The 13,889-nt window shown below is 40.0% G+C and overlaps 1 protein-coding gene across 24 annotated transcripts in view; it reads left to right on the top strand.

Annotated features, from left to right (window-relative positions):
• lap (like-AP180) overlaps positions 1 to 13,889 on the top strand; it is a 165,121-nt gene that overhangs the window by 30,715 nt on the left and 120,517 nt on the right. For 23 of the 24 annotated variants that reach the window (XM_067759212.1, XM_067759201.1, XM_067759214.1 and 20 more), the window contains exon 2: positions 4,185 to 4,521. The exons of the other annotated variant lie outside the window; for it this stretch is intronic. In XM_067759212.1, coding sequence (XP_067615313.1) covers positions 4,386 to 4,521 — 136 coding nt within the window. In that variant the 5' untranslated portion in view covers positions 4,185 to 4,385. The remainder of the gene's footprint in view (positions 1 to 4,184; positions 4,522 to 13,889) is intronic. 24 annotated transcript variants of the gene reach the window in all.

Below are 13,889 nucleotides of genomic sequence, written 5' to 3'. Positions count from 1 at the left end.
CTTTACCAAGAACAAACCGCTAAAACTTTACAATAACATATACAACAACGGGCACCTTCCTATTACTTGGAAAACGGCCATATTAGTCCCTATCCCCAAAGCCAACAAAGATCCAAAAACAACGTCGAGTTACCGACCAATATCGTTGCTCCCGTGTATTGCAAAAACATTGGAGAAAATAATCGCCAAACGCCTATCCTGGTTCATAGAAACATGTAAACTAGTTGCTCCAAACCAAGTCGCTTTCAGACCCAATCGGGGCTGCACCGACGCTCTTCTACATATAGATTACTATACATCTAAAGCTCTGTCTTCACGTAATCATGTCTCCATACTCTCTCTAGATTTCGAAAAAGCCTTTGACAGGATTCTTTATCTTGGAAACACTACACATGTGGGGCGTCGGACCCAAGATGTTAGCTTACATAAAAACATTTCTCCTCAACCGTCGCGTTATAGTAAAAATTAACAATACCTTATCCGAATCCAGACAACTGCACAACGGAATCCCACAGGGATCCCCTCTCTCAGTAATACTCTTTCAAATTGCGTTCAACCGCCTTAGTACAATCATTTTTCAACATAAGTCATTAGATCACTGCATCTATGCGGCCGACCTATACATCATGGCTAAAAGGAATTCGAACGACGACAATAACAGGTTATTCTCCTCAATAATAAGCGATATACATAATTGGTGCCAAGAAGCCGGCGCAAAAATCAACCTCCAAAAAACCTCAATACTACATATCTGCAGGAAACACGGATGTACACCCCAAAACCTAACAATCAACAACACCCAAATCAACTATGTGGATAACTTAAAAATACTTGGCATAACATTCACAAAAAACTTCAAACGGAAAGTTCATATTTCAAACCTAAGGAAATCAATAACTACCAGAACCAACATAATCCGTTACCTATCGGGAAAAGGCTATAAGCAAAGAAAAGCAGAAAAACCTTGTTATATGCACCGACAGCCTGGCAGTACTAAGAGCTATACAAAACCAGTTCAATTCGGATTGGGGATTAGTAAAAACAATTCGTGACCACATATACCAAAACAAAAATATAGTACTTATATGGTGCCCAGGACATGTTGGCATAACAGGAAACGAATGTGCTGACAAAGCAGCAAAGCTGGCTTGCATCTCACCAACAATACTTAATTCTTTAACTGAGAAAATTGATTTACAGCGTTACATTCACCACCAGATAAAGACCTATCACTCACGAATAGCTTCCCTCAATCAACAAGCACACTACAAAGACATAAACCCCAACCTTATGCCATCAAGATATCCAGCTAACATTGAAAAGCACAAAATCATAATTTTTTCCCGCCTACGGCTCGGGCACACTAACTACACTCACTCACACCTATTAGACAAAAATAGAAACAACCTCTGCCAATTTTGTCAGGCTGCTACCACTCCTGTCATACATATTCTCGCGGAATGCGAGACTGAGCACCCGACTTAGAATATTTGGGACCGAAAACCCTATGACATTATTGCAAAACCCAACAATGGAAAACATCAATAAAATCTACAAATACATAAAAGCAATTAATATCAAAATATAACTATACCATAACTCCACGTCACATATGTACTCGCAATTGATACGTACATACATATACTTTTTACATTTGACTACCTAGACGATAGCCTCAGCAGCTAGTGCTAAATAAGCTTTAAATTTATAATTTTATTATAAGTTTAATTGATCAAATAAATAAAATAAGTAAATTATGTCAACATTCAACTCCAGTAATGATATAGTGCAACAAAATGCAAAAATAAAATAAAATTTCAAAATGGGCGTGGCTCCGCCCTTTTTCATTTAATTTGTCTAGGATACTTTTAATGCCATAAGTGGAACAAACATTTACCAATCCTTGTGAAATTTGGTAGGGGCTTAAATTCTGGAACGATAACTTATTTCTGTGAAAAAGGGCGAAATCGGTTGAAGCCACGCCCAGTTTTTATACACAGTCGACCGTCTGTCCTTCCGCTCGGCCGTTAACACGATATCTTGAGCAAAAAACGATATATCTTAACTAAACTTAGTTCACGTACTTATCTGAACTCACTTTATCTTGGTAATAAAAATGGGCGAAATCCGACTATGACCACGCCAACTTTTTCGATATGGAAAATTTTGAAAAATTTAAAAAATGCCATAATTCTATACCAAATGCGAAAAAAGGCATGAAAAATGGTGATTGGGTTGGTTTTTTGACGCAAAATATTCCTTTAGAAAAAACTTTGTAACATGGGTGTGATACCTACCATATTAAGTAGAATAAAATGAAAAAGTTCTGCAGCCTGAAATAAAAAACCCTTGATATCTTGGCAGGAATACTGTTCGTGGTATTATATATATAAATAAATGAGCGGTATCCAACAGATGATGTTCTGGGTCACCTCGGTCCACATTTTGGTCGATATCTGGAAAAGTCCTTCACATATACAACTACCACCACTCCCTTTTAAAAGCCTCATTAATACCTTTAATTTGATACCCATATCCTACAAACAGATTCTAGAGTCACCCCTGGTCCACCTTTATGGCGATATCTCGAAAAGGCGTCCACCTATAGAACTAAGACCCACTCCCTTTTAAAATGCTCATTAACCCCTTTCATTTGATACCCATATCGTACAAACAAATTCTAGAGTCAACCCTCATCCACCTTTATGGCGATATCCCTAAATGGCGTCCACCTATAGAGCTATGGCCCACTCCCTCTTAAAATACTCTTTAATACCTTTCATTTGATACACATGTCATACAAACACATTCCAGGGTTACCCTCGGTTCATTTTCCTACATGGTTATTTTCCCTTATGTTGTCACCATAGCTCTCAACTGAGTATGTAATGTTCGGTTAGACCCGAACTTAACCTTCCTTACTTGTTAAGCTTAATTTTGCATCTCTTGTACGCTCTGATTTGGTATATACAATGATATGGAGATAGTGCCACCAACATCCGATAAATATAATAGAAAGAGCTCAAAATGTTTTTCTAAAACATGACCGCGATCTTTGCGGTTCAACGAACCCGTTCCACAACTTACGAATGATCTAAGTTCTTTGGAGATCATGCCCGTAAATTACTGTCAAATTCCCATTCTTTACAGGATTAATTAGCCCGTCGACATTTGCATTACGTGTCTAAACTCCACAGCATTTAACAATTTTATTCAAAACTAGCAAACCCGGCAGGCTTTGTGCTGCTCTGACTTTGGTCTATTTGGATAGCTTTTAAAACGTTTTTACCCCTTACTCTCCCGCCGTCTCTTTTCCACCTTTTGTTTATTCTTTTATTCACTGCGTCTCTTTCTCCCTCCTCGTCTTTTCCCTTCATTTTTTTCATTATAACTCCCTATCCTTCTCGCTCCCCCTCTCCCTCTCTCCCTATCACTCTGTCTTTATTAACTCTACCTCTTTCTCAGTCCATTTCTCCTTCCCTCTCTTTTTTATTTCTATTTAGTTTTATTCTTTTCCATCCCTTATTCCCTGTCCCAGCCCCACTCCCAATCCGAGTTCTAGTGGGTTGTATGTATTTTTGTATGCTGTTTCATAAAAAATTAAAAAATAAAAATTTGGCTAAAAAAGAAGTTAGGGTGAACCACATTGACCATTTTGGGGTATTGAAAATAGATAAAATCCGATTCTCGAACCTACTCAATAAGCTCACAAAATTAGCAGAGAATCGATCGAGCCGTTTCTAAGGAACACTGTGACACGAGAATTTTATACTTTTCTACTTCTACCGTAAATTCTTATTTTTGTCGCTTACGGAAATTTGTCGGTTATGCCTCTATATAACTAATTGCGTAATTGAATGGCCAATTCTACTTAAGTTCGTTTAACTTCAATGCAGCGTTTTAGCATAACAATTTTTCAAATCCATCAAAATGATTTAAGCCTAATCCAACTCTGATTTTTCATACCAACGCCGAATATTTTAAAAAGTAAACTAATGATGTTATAAATGGTGAAAAATTTAAGAGAAATCAATACACAACTATTTTGGGCGTGATCCACTAAACGTTTGCGCTGAATTTAATAAATAACAAAACGTGATAACAGTCAATTTAATAAAGTGAAGTGTAAACTAAACCAAATATTTAAGCTTAAATTAATTCATTTATAATGTTTATTTCAACAGCATACATACATGCACACATATGAATAACAAACAGTAAATTACTAATACACGAAAAGAGTGAAGTAAATAAAAGAAGAGACCCGGCTTCAAGCTTCGATTTCAAAGGCACGCACATATTTAACACAAAAATTCGAGTTCTGTATCAATCGGCTAACACAGCACCAACAAAGCGCACAGCGAATTAAAACCAGCGTCAGCATCATGACTATGGCCGGGCAGACCATCAACGATCGCCTTTTGGCGGCACGGCACAGCTTGGCTGGTCAAGGCCTGGCTAAGTCGGTGTGCAAGGCCACGACAGAGGAATGCATTGGTCCCAAGAAAAAACATTTGGATTGTAAGTACATAAATTATATAAAAGAATTTTATGCTTTATAAAAATATATTTTTAAATCTAAAGTAGGCTAAGATAAGACGGCGGTAGGTAAGCCTGTCGTAATACTAAGTACCCAAATGATTCAAGGAATTGTGTAGCACAACCCTTCCTAGGGGATGCCAGCACAATTTATAGCTTCTCTAACCCAATTGTCAACCTCACCTACCCGTGGCGAATCTTGTTTCTTTAGCAGCTAGGGCTCTGGCGACCTCAAGTTCCTCATGGAACTAGCGGGTGGATATAATGGTGTGAAGCTGATAGCGTGTGACAACATCGTACCCGGATACCCCTAGAATGTGTGGGTAATATGAATATCAAATTAAAGCTGTTGCTGAGAGCTCTAAAGTTATTTTCATTGTGATATTCGATTTAGTCGCATCAACCTGGCAAAACTGATAAATATGCATGCGAAGCCGAAATAAACATATGAATTAATAATACCCATATACCTATTTACATACGTCCTATTCCATTTGACTGAAAATTGGTATATATATTTTTTGCCTATATTAGTATTTACGATCCTTTTTTCCGGGAAGTAGACCAGAGACGGACTGGGACTGGGATTAGGACTAGGACTGGGACTGAGACTCGGAGTGGGACTGGGACTGGAACAAAATACATACCACCCTCTGGGACAGGCAATAAGGGGGAAGAAGAATGAGAAGAACTTGATAGAAGAGAAAAGAGAGAAGGAGACTGAGAAAGAGAGAATGAGACGAATATGGAGATATATGAAGCGTGATCGTTATAACGAGGCATTTCCTACCTCGTTGTTTAACAGAATCTTGCCAAATGGATAGAAAGTGGAGCGTGACTGGTTGGTGTGGAGTGCTAGTAGCAATGCTTTTTATTGCCTACCATGTCGTCTGTTAAGCACCAATACTTTAAATCGACCTAAAATTTGTTGTCCTGGCGGATATTCGAAATTGCAGGTGTAAAAAAGGTATACGATAAACTGCCACCACACGAAAATACTTAAGATCACATTAAATGTTATATTCAAAGGCGATCTTTACAAAATCTAATTCAAAAGGAGGCTACAATTGATACACTTATCAATGGCCAGCTAATCACTGAAACTCAAAAGTGGAAAGAAATTTTATATAGAATTTTGGACACTCTTTTATTTTTGGGTGAAAGAGGCCTAGCTTTCAGAGGCGAAAGTATATATCTTGGTGAATGAAACAATGGAAATTTGTTGGGCATCTTAGAACTCATAAGCCATTATGATCCGATACTTGGAGATCATTTGGAGAAAGTTAGGATTTCACAACAGCAACACATACGTTTACAAGTTCACTATCTTTCCCCAGACATTCAGAACGAGTTTATAGAAATTTGTGCAAAACACGTGAGGGAAACTATATTAGATCAACGCAAGAAAGCCAAGTATTTTGCCATTATCGTTGATGCTACGCATGATGCTAGTCACTTTGAACACACTACGTTCATTTTGCGCTACCATCATTTCAATTCGAAATCAACAAATTTTACAATTCAAGAACGGTTTTTGGCTTTCGTGGATTGTAACAAAAAAACTGGTCGGGAAATCGCTGATTTAATTTTCCATACTCTAGGTTTTGGATACTATAGGTAAACATGAAATCCCATTAAAAGATTGTCGTGCACAAGGGTACGATAACGGCGCCAATATGAAAGGAGCTTACAACGGAGCACAACGTCGCATTCTCGACACAAACTCGAATACTGATTACTCGCCTTGTGCAACCCACAGTCTGAATTTATGTGGTGTTGATGCTGCAGAATTTTGTACGGCTGCAATTACTTTCTTCTGGGTTGTATAAAAATGTTTTACTATTTTCGGCAGCAGTCCACAACGATGGGACATCCTCAAAAAATGTACCGAGCTCTCTTCACAGTCGGTCAGACACTAGGTGGTCGGCTAGAATTGATGCAGTCAGACCATTCGCAAACCATGTTCCAGGATTAACACAAGCACTAAACGCATTACTTAAGCTAAATTTGACTGCACAAGCACACGGAGATATTCCCGGCATTCTCAAGCACATCAACAATTTCGAATGTATCTTGCTGTCCTCAATTTGGTTCAAAATACTGACTACCATTAATGAAACAATCGTCGTACTCCAAGCTAGAGACGCCACCATAGTTGTCGAGGTCAAAATTCAGAAATTAATATTCAGAAGTACAAATTTGAGAAGTCAAAATTCAGAAAGTAATCAGACAGCAAAAAAAAAAAAAAAACACTAAATTTTGCGCAGTTTTATATTTTTTTGCTCTCTGATTACTTTCTGAATTTTGACTTCTGAATTTCGGCTTCTGAAATTTGACTTCTGAATTTTGACATCTGATATTTGACTTCTGAATTTTGATTTCTGAACTTAATTCAAATTAATCAAATGTATTATTAGTGAATTTTTTATAGGGGGCCCGTAAATTGTTTAGTCCCGGGCCCGGATTTTCTCTCTACGGCCCTGCATAGGTGAATTAGCAGTGGAAGCATTGCAATGAAACCGAGAACAGATCAGTGACCCAAAAAAATGTTGAATGAGCACCTATCACGCATAACTGAATGGCTGGAGGAAGATTGTGGGCTTACCTTGCGTCAGATTAAGCAAAAAGTATTCCGCGATTTAGGCGTGGACGTAAGCACCACAACTGTTGGAAATCATCCCGAGGGTATGTGCTATAGTGTTAAAAAAGTGCACACACAACCTACTACGATGAACAGAACCCCAGCGGGTCAGGGGTTAGAATATACCCGCGGTAGGTATGCCTGTCGTAAGAGGCGACTAAAATACCGGATTGGCCTGAAGGTTTAATGTGGCCATATAAATCGTTCCCGAGATGGTCGGGCCAGCACCTTAATGATGCTGTGTTACCGGAGCGTACCGGATCTGTAAACGGCAAAGGACCATCACATCGATCACTCCCTAAACCTTCGGGGAGCAACCGTATCGCTACAACAACAACAACAACATGAACAGAATATACCAGCGGTAGGTATGCCTGTCGTAAGAGGCGACTAAAATACCAGACTCAAGGGGCTGTGTAGCGCAACCCTTCAGGTTGCCAGCGGAATATATAGCTTCTCCAAACCCAATTGTCAACCTCACCTATCCGCGGCGAATCCTGTTTCACTAACAGACGAGGCTCTGGCGACCCCAAGCTACTCATGGAACTTGGGGGTGGGGTGGGAGGGATGGCCTGAAGGTTTAATGTGGCCACATAAATCGTTCCCGAGATGGTCGGGCTAGCACCTTAATGGTACTGTGTTACCGGAGCGTACCGGATCTGTATCCGGCAAAGCACCATCACATCGATAACACTCCCCAAAGCATTCGGGGAGCAACCTTATCTCTACAACAACAACAACAACAACAACAACAACAACATGAACAGCGAGGCTAATAAGGAAAAAAGAGCCGAATATGTTAGAAAGCTAAATGCCTTCATACAGCAAGGTTAGCAAATAGTATGGATTGACGAACAATTCGTGGACGATCCAAAGTAGGGACGCGTGCTATGCAACCATTGCCAGCAGTGCGTGGTCCGAATGTACACCTGATAGGTGGCATTCCTGATAGGTGGTACACCTGATCAGTGGATCGAAAGCGAGGTTCGTTCACAGCCAGCGGCTGCGGGAATTGGATTTTCACCCTCATTCAAAAAAGTGAGCGTTGGGCAACACCTTGGAAGTCCTGGTAATTGTGTGTGATAACCCGCCTTGCCACTCAGGCATCAAGTCAGCAGTAGCCCAGCACTCCAACAATATGTCACTAGTGCTTTGATTGGGTCCATACTCACCTATGTTGAACACCATAGAAATAGTATGGTCCAAACTTAAAGCAGAAGTAAGTACGACTCTGCGCGTACCTGTTGTGACTGGAGCAGGAGTAGAATAACAGCGGTTCCAGTATTTAGAAAACGGCATTGATGACGCCAAAACGAAGTTGACGTGAGGGGATTGTGCAAGAGCTGCACAGCAATCAACAACATTTCATGCAGATGGACTACAAGACATGACAGTGGGTCAATAAACGAAAAAGATAGATTTTGAAAAATTATTAGAGTTCTCATTATTAATTTACATATTCGCATTTTGAATTTGTGTTTTCTCATTACTAATTTACATTTTCTCATTACCAGTTTACATTATCTTATTACTAATTTACGCCTTCTTATTACAATTTACGTATTCTCTTTACAAAATTATATTTTCTCAATATAAAATTACATTTGCTCAATATAATTTACGTTTCTCATTACAAATTTACGTTTAAGTGTAGAGTTCTCATCACAAACTTACGTTTTCCTATTACAAATTTACACATTCTCAATATAAGTTTATATTTTCTTATTACAAATTTACAATTTCTCAATATCAGTTTACCTTTTATCATTTTAATTTACGTATTCTCATTACAAACTTAAAACCGCGAACCCCAAGGGCAACACCAAAACCCAAGGAGAGCAGCGCGGGCCCGAAGAGCACTCCAACCAGGAAGCAGAGAAACCCGCGATCCCCAGTGGACCCCTATCCACTGGTGAGCAGCGCGGGCAAGGCAAACAAGGAGAGCAGAAGGCGGCGGCAGGCAACAAACCCGCGATCCACGGAGGGCCCAGTACCTCCATTGCGCAGCGCGGTCCGCAAGAGAGAGTAAAAGATTTGACTGCCGGAGAGCGAGAAAAGCTGACAAAGAGAGGCTACGACGGTGCATCCAAGCACGAAAACCACCACCCTAGCAGTCCCTCTAGAGGGACGAGTAAGTCTAGGCGCTCACCGTCGGAGCATGACTCAAGTAGCAGCTCACAGAGCACCTATGGAAGGTCCCAGGAAGGGAAAAATAAAGAGCGGAACCCGGAGGAGTGGAAGCGGCCTAACAGAAGGCACAACAGAGACAGGCAACCTGCACTTCCACCACGGGGCAGTCCAGGAGCGCTGGATGATAAGAGGCGCTTTGGACTAAGTGGGCGGGTTAAAAAGATATCTCCGATATCTAGAGGAAGGCCTGTCGTCCAGGGAGGCAAGAGCCAGGGCAGATGAGCGCAGGCATGAATCAGACCACGGGCAGAGAAAAGCCAATGCTCAAAGAGGAAGCAGAGAAGGAAGAAGAGCAAGCTCTGTGAAGTTGGCACCTACTTGGTCGAATAATTAAAAAAACCATATCTCATTCGTTTGTCCACGTTTGTCCAGGAAAAATTTTCGTTTGTCCACCTTTTGTTAAAAAGTTATTTCAAAAAAAAAAAAAATCCCGTGTGAAGTTGGCACCTCCATTTACGAGTAATTAAAAAAACCAAATGCCATTCGTTTGTCCATCGTTTGTCCACGTTTGTCCAGGAAAAATTTTCGTTTGTCCACCTTTTGTTAAAAAGTTATAACAAAAACATTTTTTTTCGAAAAAACCCAAAAAATTTTTTGTTTCGCTTTATTGTGCTAAATCGTATGTCCGTCGTTTGCCCATCGTTTGTCCATGTTTGTCCAGGAAACATTTTCGTTTGTCCACCTTTTGTTAAAAAGTTATTTCAAAAAAACAAAAATCGTGTGTGAAGTTGGCACCTCCATTTACAAGTAATTAAAAAAACCAAATGCCATTCGTTTGTCCATCGTTTGTCCACGTTTGTCCAGGAAAAATTTTCGTTTGTCCACCTTTTGTTAAAAAGTTATTTCAAAAAAACAAAAATCGTGTCTGAAGTTGGCACCTCCATTTACAAGTAATTAAAAAAACCAAATGCCATTCGTTTGTCCATCGTTTGTCCACGATTGTCCAGGAAAAATTTTCGTTTGTCCACCTTTTGTTAAAAAGTTATAACAAAAACATTCTTTTTCGAAAAAACCCAAAAAAATTTTTGTTTCGCTTTATTTTGCTAAATCGTATGCCCGTCGTTTGCCCATCGTTTGCCAATCGTTTGTCCATGTTTGTCCAGGCGAAATTTTCGTTTATCCACCTTTTGTTAAAAAGTTATTTCAAAAAAACAAAAATCGTGTGTGAAGTTGGCACCTCCATTTACGAGAAATTAAAAAAACCGAATGCCATTCGTTTGTCCACGTTTGTCCAGGAAAAATTTTCGTTTGTCCACCTTTTGTTAAAAAGTTATAACAAAAACATTTTTTTTCGAAAAAACCCAAAAAAATTTTTGTTTCGCTTTATTGTGCTAAATCGTATGCCCGTCGTTTGCCCATCGTTTGTCAATCGTTTGTCCATGTTTGCCCAGGCGAAATTTTCGTTTGTCCACCTTTTGTTAAAAAGTTATTTCAAAAAAATAATAATCGTGTGTGAAGTTGGCACCTCCATTTACGAGAAATTAAAAAACCAAATGCCATTCGTTTGACCATCGTTTGTCCACGTTTGTCCAGAAAAAATTTTCGTTTGTCCACCTTTTGTTAAAAAGTTATAACAAAAACATGTTTTTTCGAAAAAACCCAAAAAATTTTTTGTTTCGCTTTATTGTGCTAAATCGTATGTCCGTCGTTTGCCCATCGTTTGTCCATGTTTGTCCAGGAAAAATTTTGTTTGTCCACCTTTTGTTAAAAAGTTATTTCAAAAAAACAAAAATCGTGTGTGAAGTTGGCACCTCCATTTACAAGTAATTAAAAAAACCAAATGCCATTCGTTTGTCCATCGTTTGTCCACGATTGTCCAGGAAAAATTTTCGTTTGTCCACCTTTTGTTAAAAAGTTATAACAAAAACATTTTTTTTTCGAAAAAACCCAAAAAAATTTTTGTTTCGCTTTATTGTGTTAAATCGTATGCCCGTCGTTTGCCCATCGTTTGCCAATCGTTTGTCCATGTTTGTCCAGGCGAAATTTTCGTTTGTCCACCTTTTGTTAAAAAGTTATTTCAAAAAAATAATAATCATGTGTGAAGTTGGCACCTCCATTTACGAGAAATTAAAAAAACCAAATGCCATTCGTTTGTCCACGTTTGTCCAGAAAAAATTTTCGTTTGTCCACCTTTTGTTAAAAAGTTATAACAAAAACATTTTTTTTCGAAAAAACCCAAAAATTTTTTTGTTTCGCTTTATTGTGCTAAATCGTATGTCCGTCGTTTGTCCATGTTTTTCCAGGAAACATTTTCGTTTGTCCACCTTTTGTTAAAAAGTTATTTCAAAAAAACAAAAATCGTGTGTGAAGTTGGCACCTCCATTTACAAGTAATTAAAAAAACCAAATGCCATTCGTTTGTCCATCGTTTGTCCACGTTTGTCCAGGAAAAATTTTCGTTTGTCCACCTTTTGTTAAAAAGTTATTTCAAAAAAACAAAAATGTAAATGGAGGTGCCAACTTCACACACGATTTTTGTTTTTTTGAAATAACTGGACAAACGAATGGCATTTGGTTTTTTTTATTTCTCGTAAATGGAGGTGCCAACTTCACACACGATTTTTGTTTTTTTGAAATAACTTTTTAACAAAAGGTGGACAAACGAAAATGTCGCCTGGACAAACATGGACAAACGATTGGGAAACGATGGGCAAACGACGGGCATACGATTTAGCACAATAAAGCGAAACAAAAATTTTTTTAGGTTTTTTCGAAAAAAAATGTTTTTGTTATAACTTTTTAACAAAAGGTGGATAAACGAAAATTTTTCCTGGACAAACGTGGACAAACGAAGGACAAACGAATGGCATTTGGTTTTTTTAATTTCTCGTAAATGGAGGTGCCAACTTCACACACGATTTTTGTTTTTTTGAAATAACTTTTTAACAAAAGGTGGACAAACGAAAATTTCGCCTGGACAAACATGGACAAACGATTGGCAAACGATGGGCAAACGACGGGCATACGATTTAGCACAATAAAGCGAAACAAACATTTTTTTGGGTTTTTTCGAAAAAAAATGTTTTTGTTATAACTTTTTAACAAAAAGTGGACAAACGAAAATTTTTCCTGGACAATCGTGGACAAACGATGGACAAACGAATGGCATTTGGTTTTTTTAATTACTTGTAAATGGAGGTGCCAACTTCACACACGATTTTTGTTTTTTTTGAAATAACTTTTTAACAAAAGGTGGACAAACGAAAATTTTTCCTGGACAAACGTGGACAAACGATGGACAAACGAATGGCATTTGGTTTTTTTAAATACTCGCAAATGGAGGTGCCAACTTCGCACACGATTTTTTTTTTTTTAAATAACTTTTTATCAAAAGGTGGACAAACGAAATTTTTTCCTGGACAAACATGGACAAATGGTGGACAAACGAATGAGATATGGTTTTCTTAATTATTCGACCAAGTAGGTGCCAACTTCACAGAAGTAGAAGAGCACAGCCAGCGGCAGCTGACCAGCATGCGCCCGCTCCCGCTGAAAAGCGCAGGATCGGGCAAATTACGCCAGAGGAAACTCCAAGCTCAAAGAGGCAACGGGCCCACGCTCCCAGGAACACTGGGCACCCACGGGCAGGGAGATTCAAGCCAGGGCGACTGGGGTACCCGCTGAGATGGCACCAAGGCGACAGAGCTATTCGGAAGCCCTTAGGGGTATCCGAATAGCTGTTCTGCTCAGTAACTACCCGGCGGAGGCCCTAAGTCAAGAGGACCTGACGAATCTCCAAGAGCTCATAATGGACGGAGTGTTCAGGGGATGTGGGCAAGCCCTAGTTTTTTACGGGGTATACTTCCGAGCAGGGCTCCTCCTCGTAGACTGCGAGGACGAAAAAACGGTTAAGTGCTCGTTGAAGTGATACCGACGCTTGAGGGGTGGACAGGGCCACAATTATGCACGAGACGCGGGGATGAAATACCGCCAACGCATAATGTGACTATGTTCCTCCCCAGAAGTGCGGAACGCCCCGAAGAGTTTGCGTTACGGCTCCTCGCCAACCAAAATGAGGGCCTCAGGACGCAGAGATGGCGCGTCATTAATTGTAGCGCAGAGGAAACAGGCCTACGTCTCGACGTGGGCATAGACGAGGAATCGTATCAAATTATACGCAGGAACGGATTTAAGCTGCACTATAGGTACGGCCTGGTCCTAGTGAGACCCTGGAGGCAGAGGCAACCAGGGAATAGTGAGCAGCCGGAAGACAAGGCGGAGGCAGAGGGCACCGACAGAGGCGAGCTGTCGGACGAGAACATGACGGACGCGAGCACCGATACCATCAGAGCTCGCGAGACCACAAACCCTCCCACCGCAGCAAGCAAGAAGGACAAAATCGTGCAGCCTGGGGATGAAAAAGAAATCCCCACCACACAAGAGCTCATCGAGGGCCTCGACCTCCAGGAGCTGGAGCTGAATAGGCGGGACGAAAGCGAGAGCGGATTGTCGGATGACGACGATCCGATGAGGCCGGCCGGGCCAAAATGACCGGCACAAGCATAAAAATAGCCCAGATC

The sequence above is a fragment of the Eurosta solidaginis genome, chromosome 1 (assembly GCF_040869045.1).
Source record: "Eurosta solidaginis isolate ZX-2024a chromosome 1, ASM4086904v1, whole genome shotgun sequence".
In the NCBI taxonomy this organism is placed as follows: Eukaryota; Metazoa; Arthropoda; class Insecta; order Diptera; family Tephritidae; genus Eurosta; species Eurosta solidaginis.
Note: the sequence above shows the minus strand (reverse complement) of the source record. Positions and strands in the feature narration are given on the sequence as shown.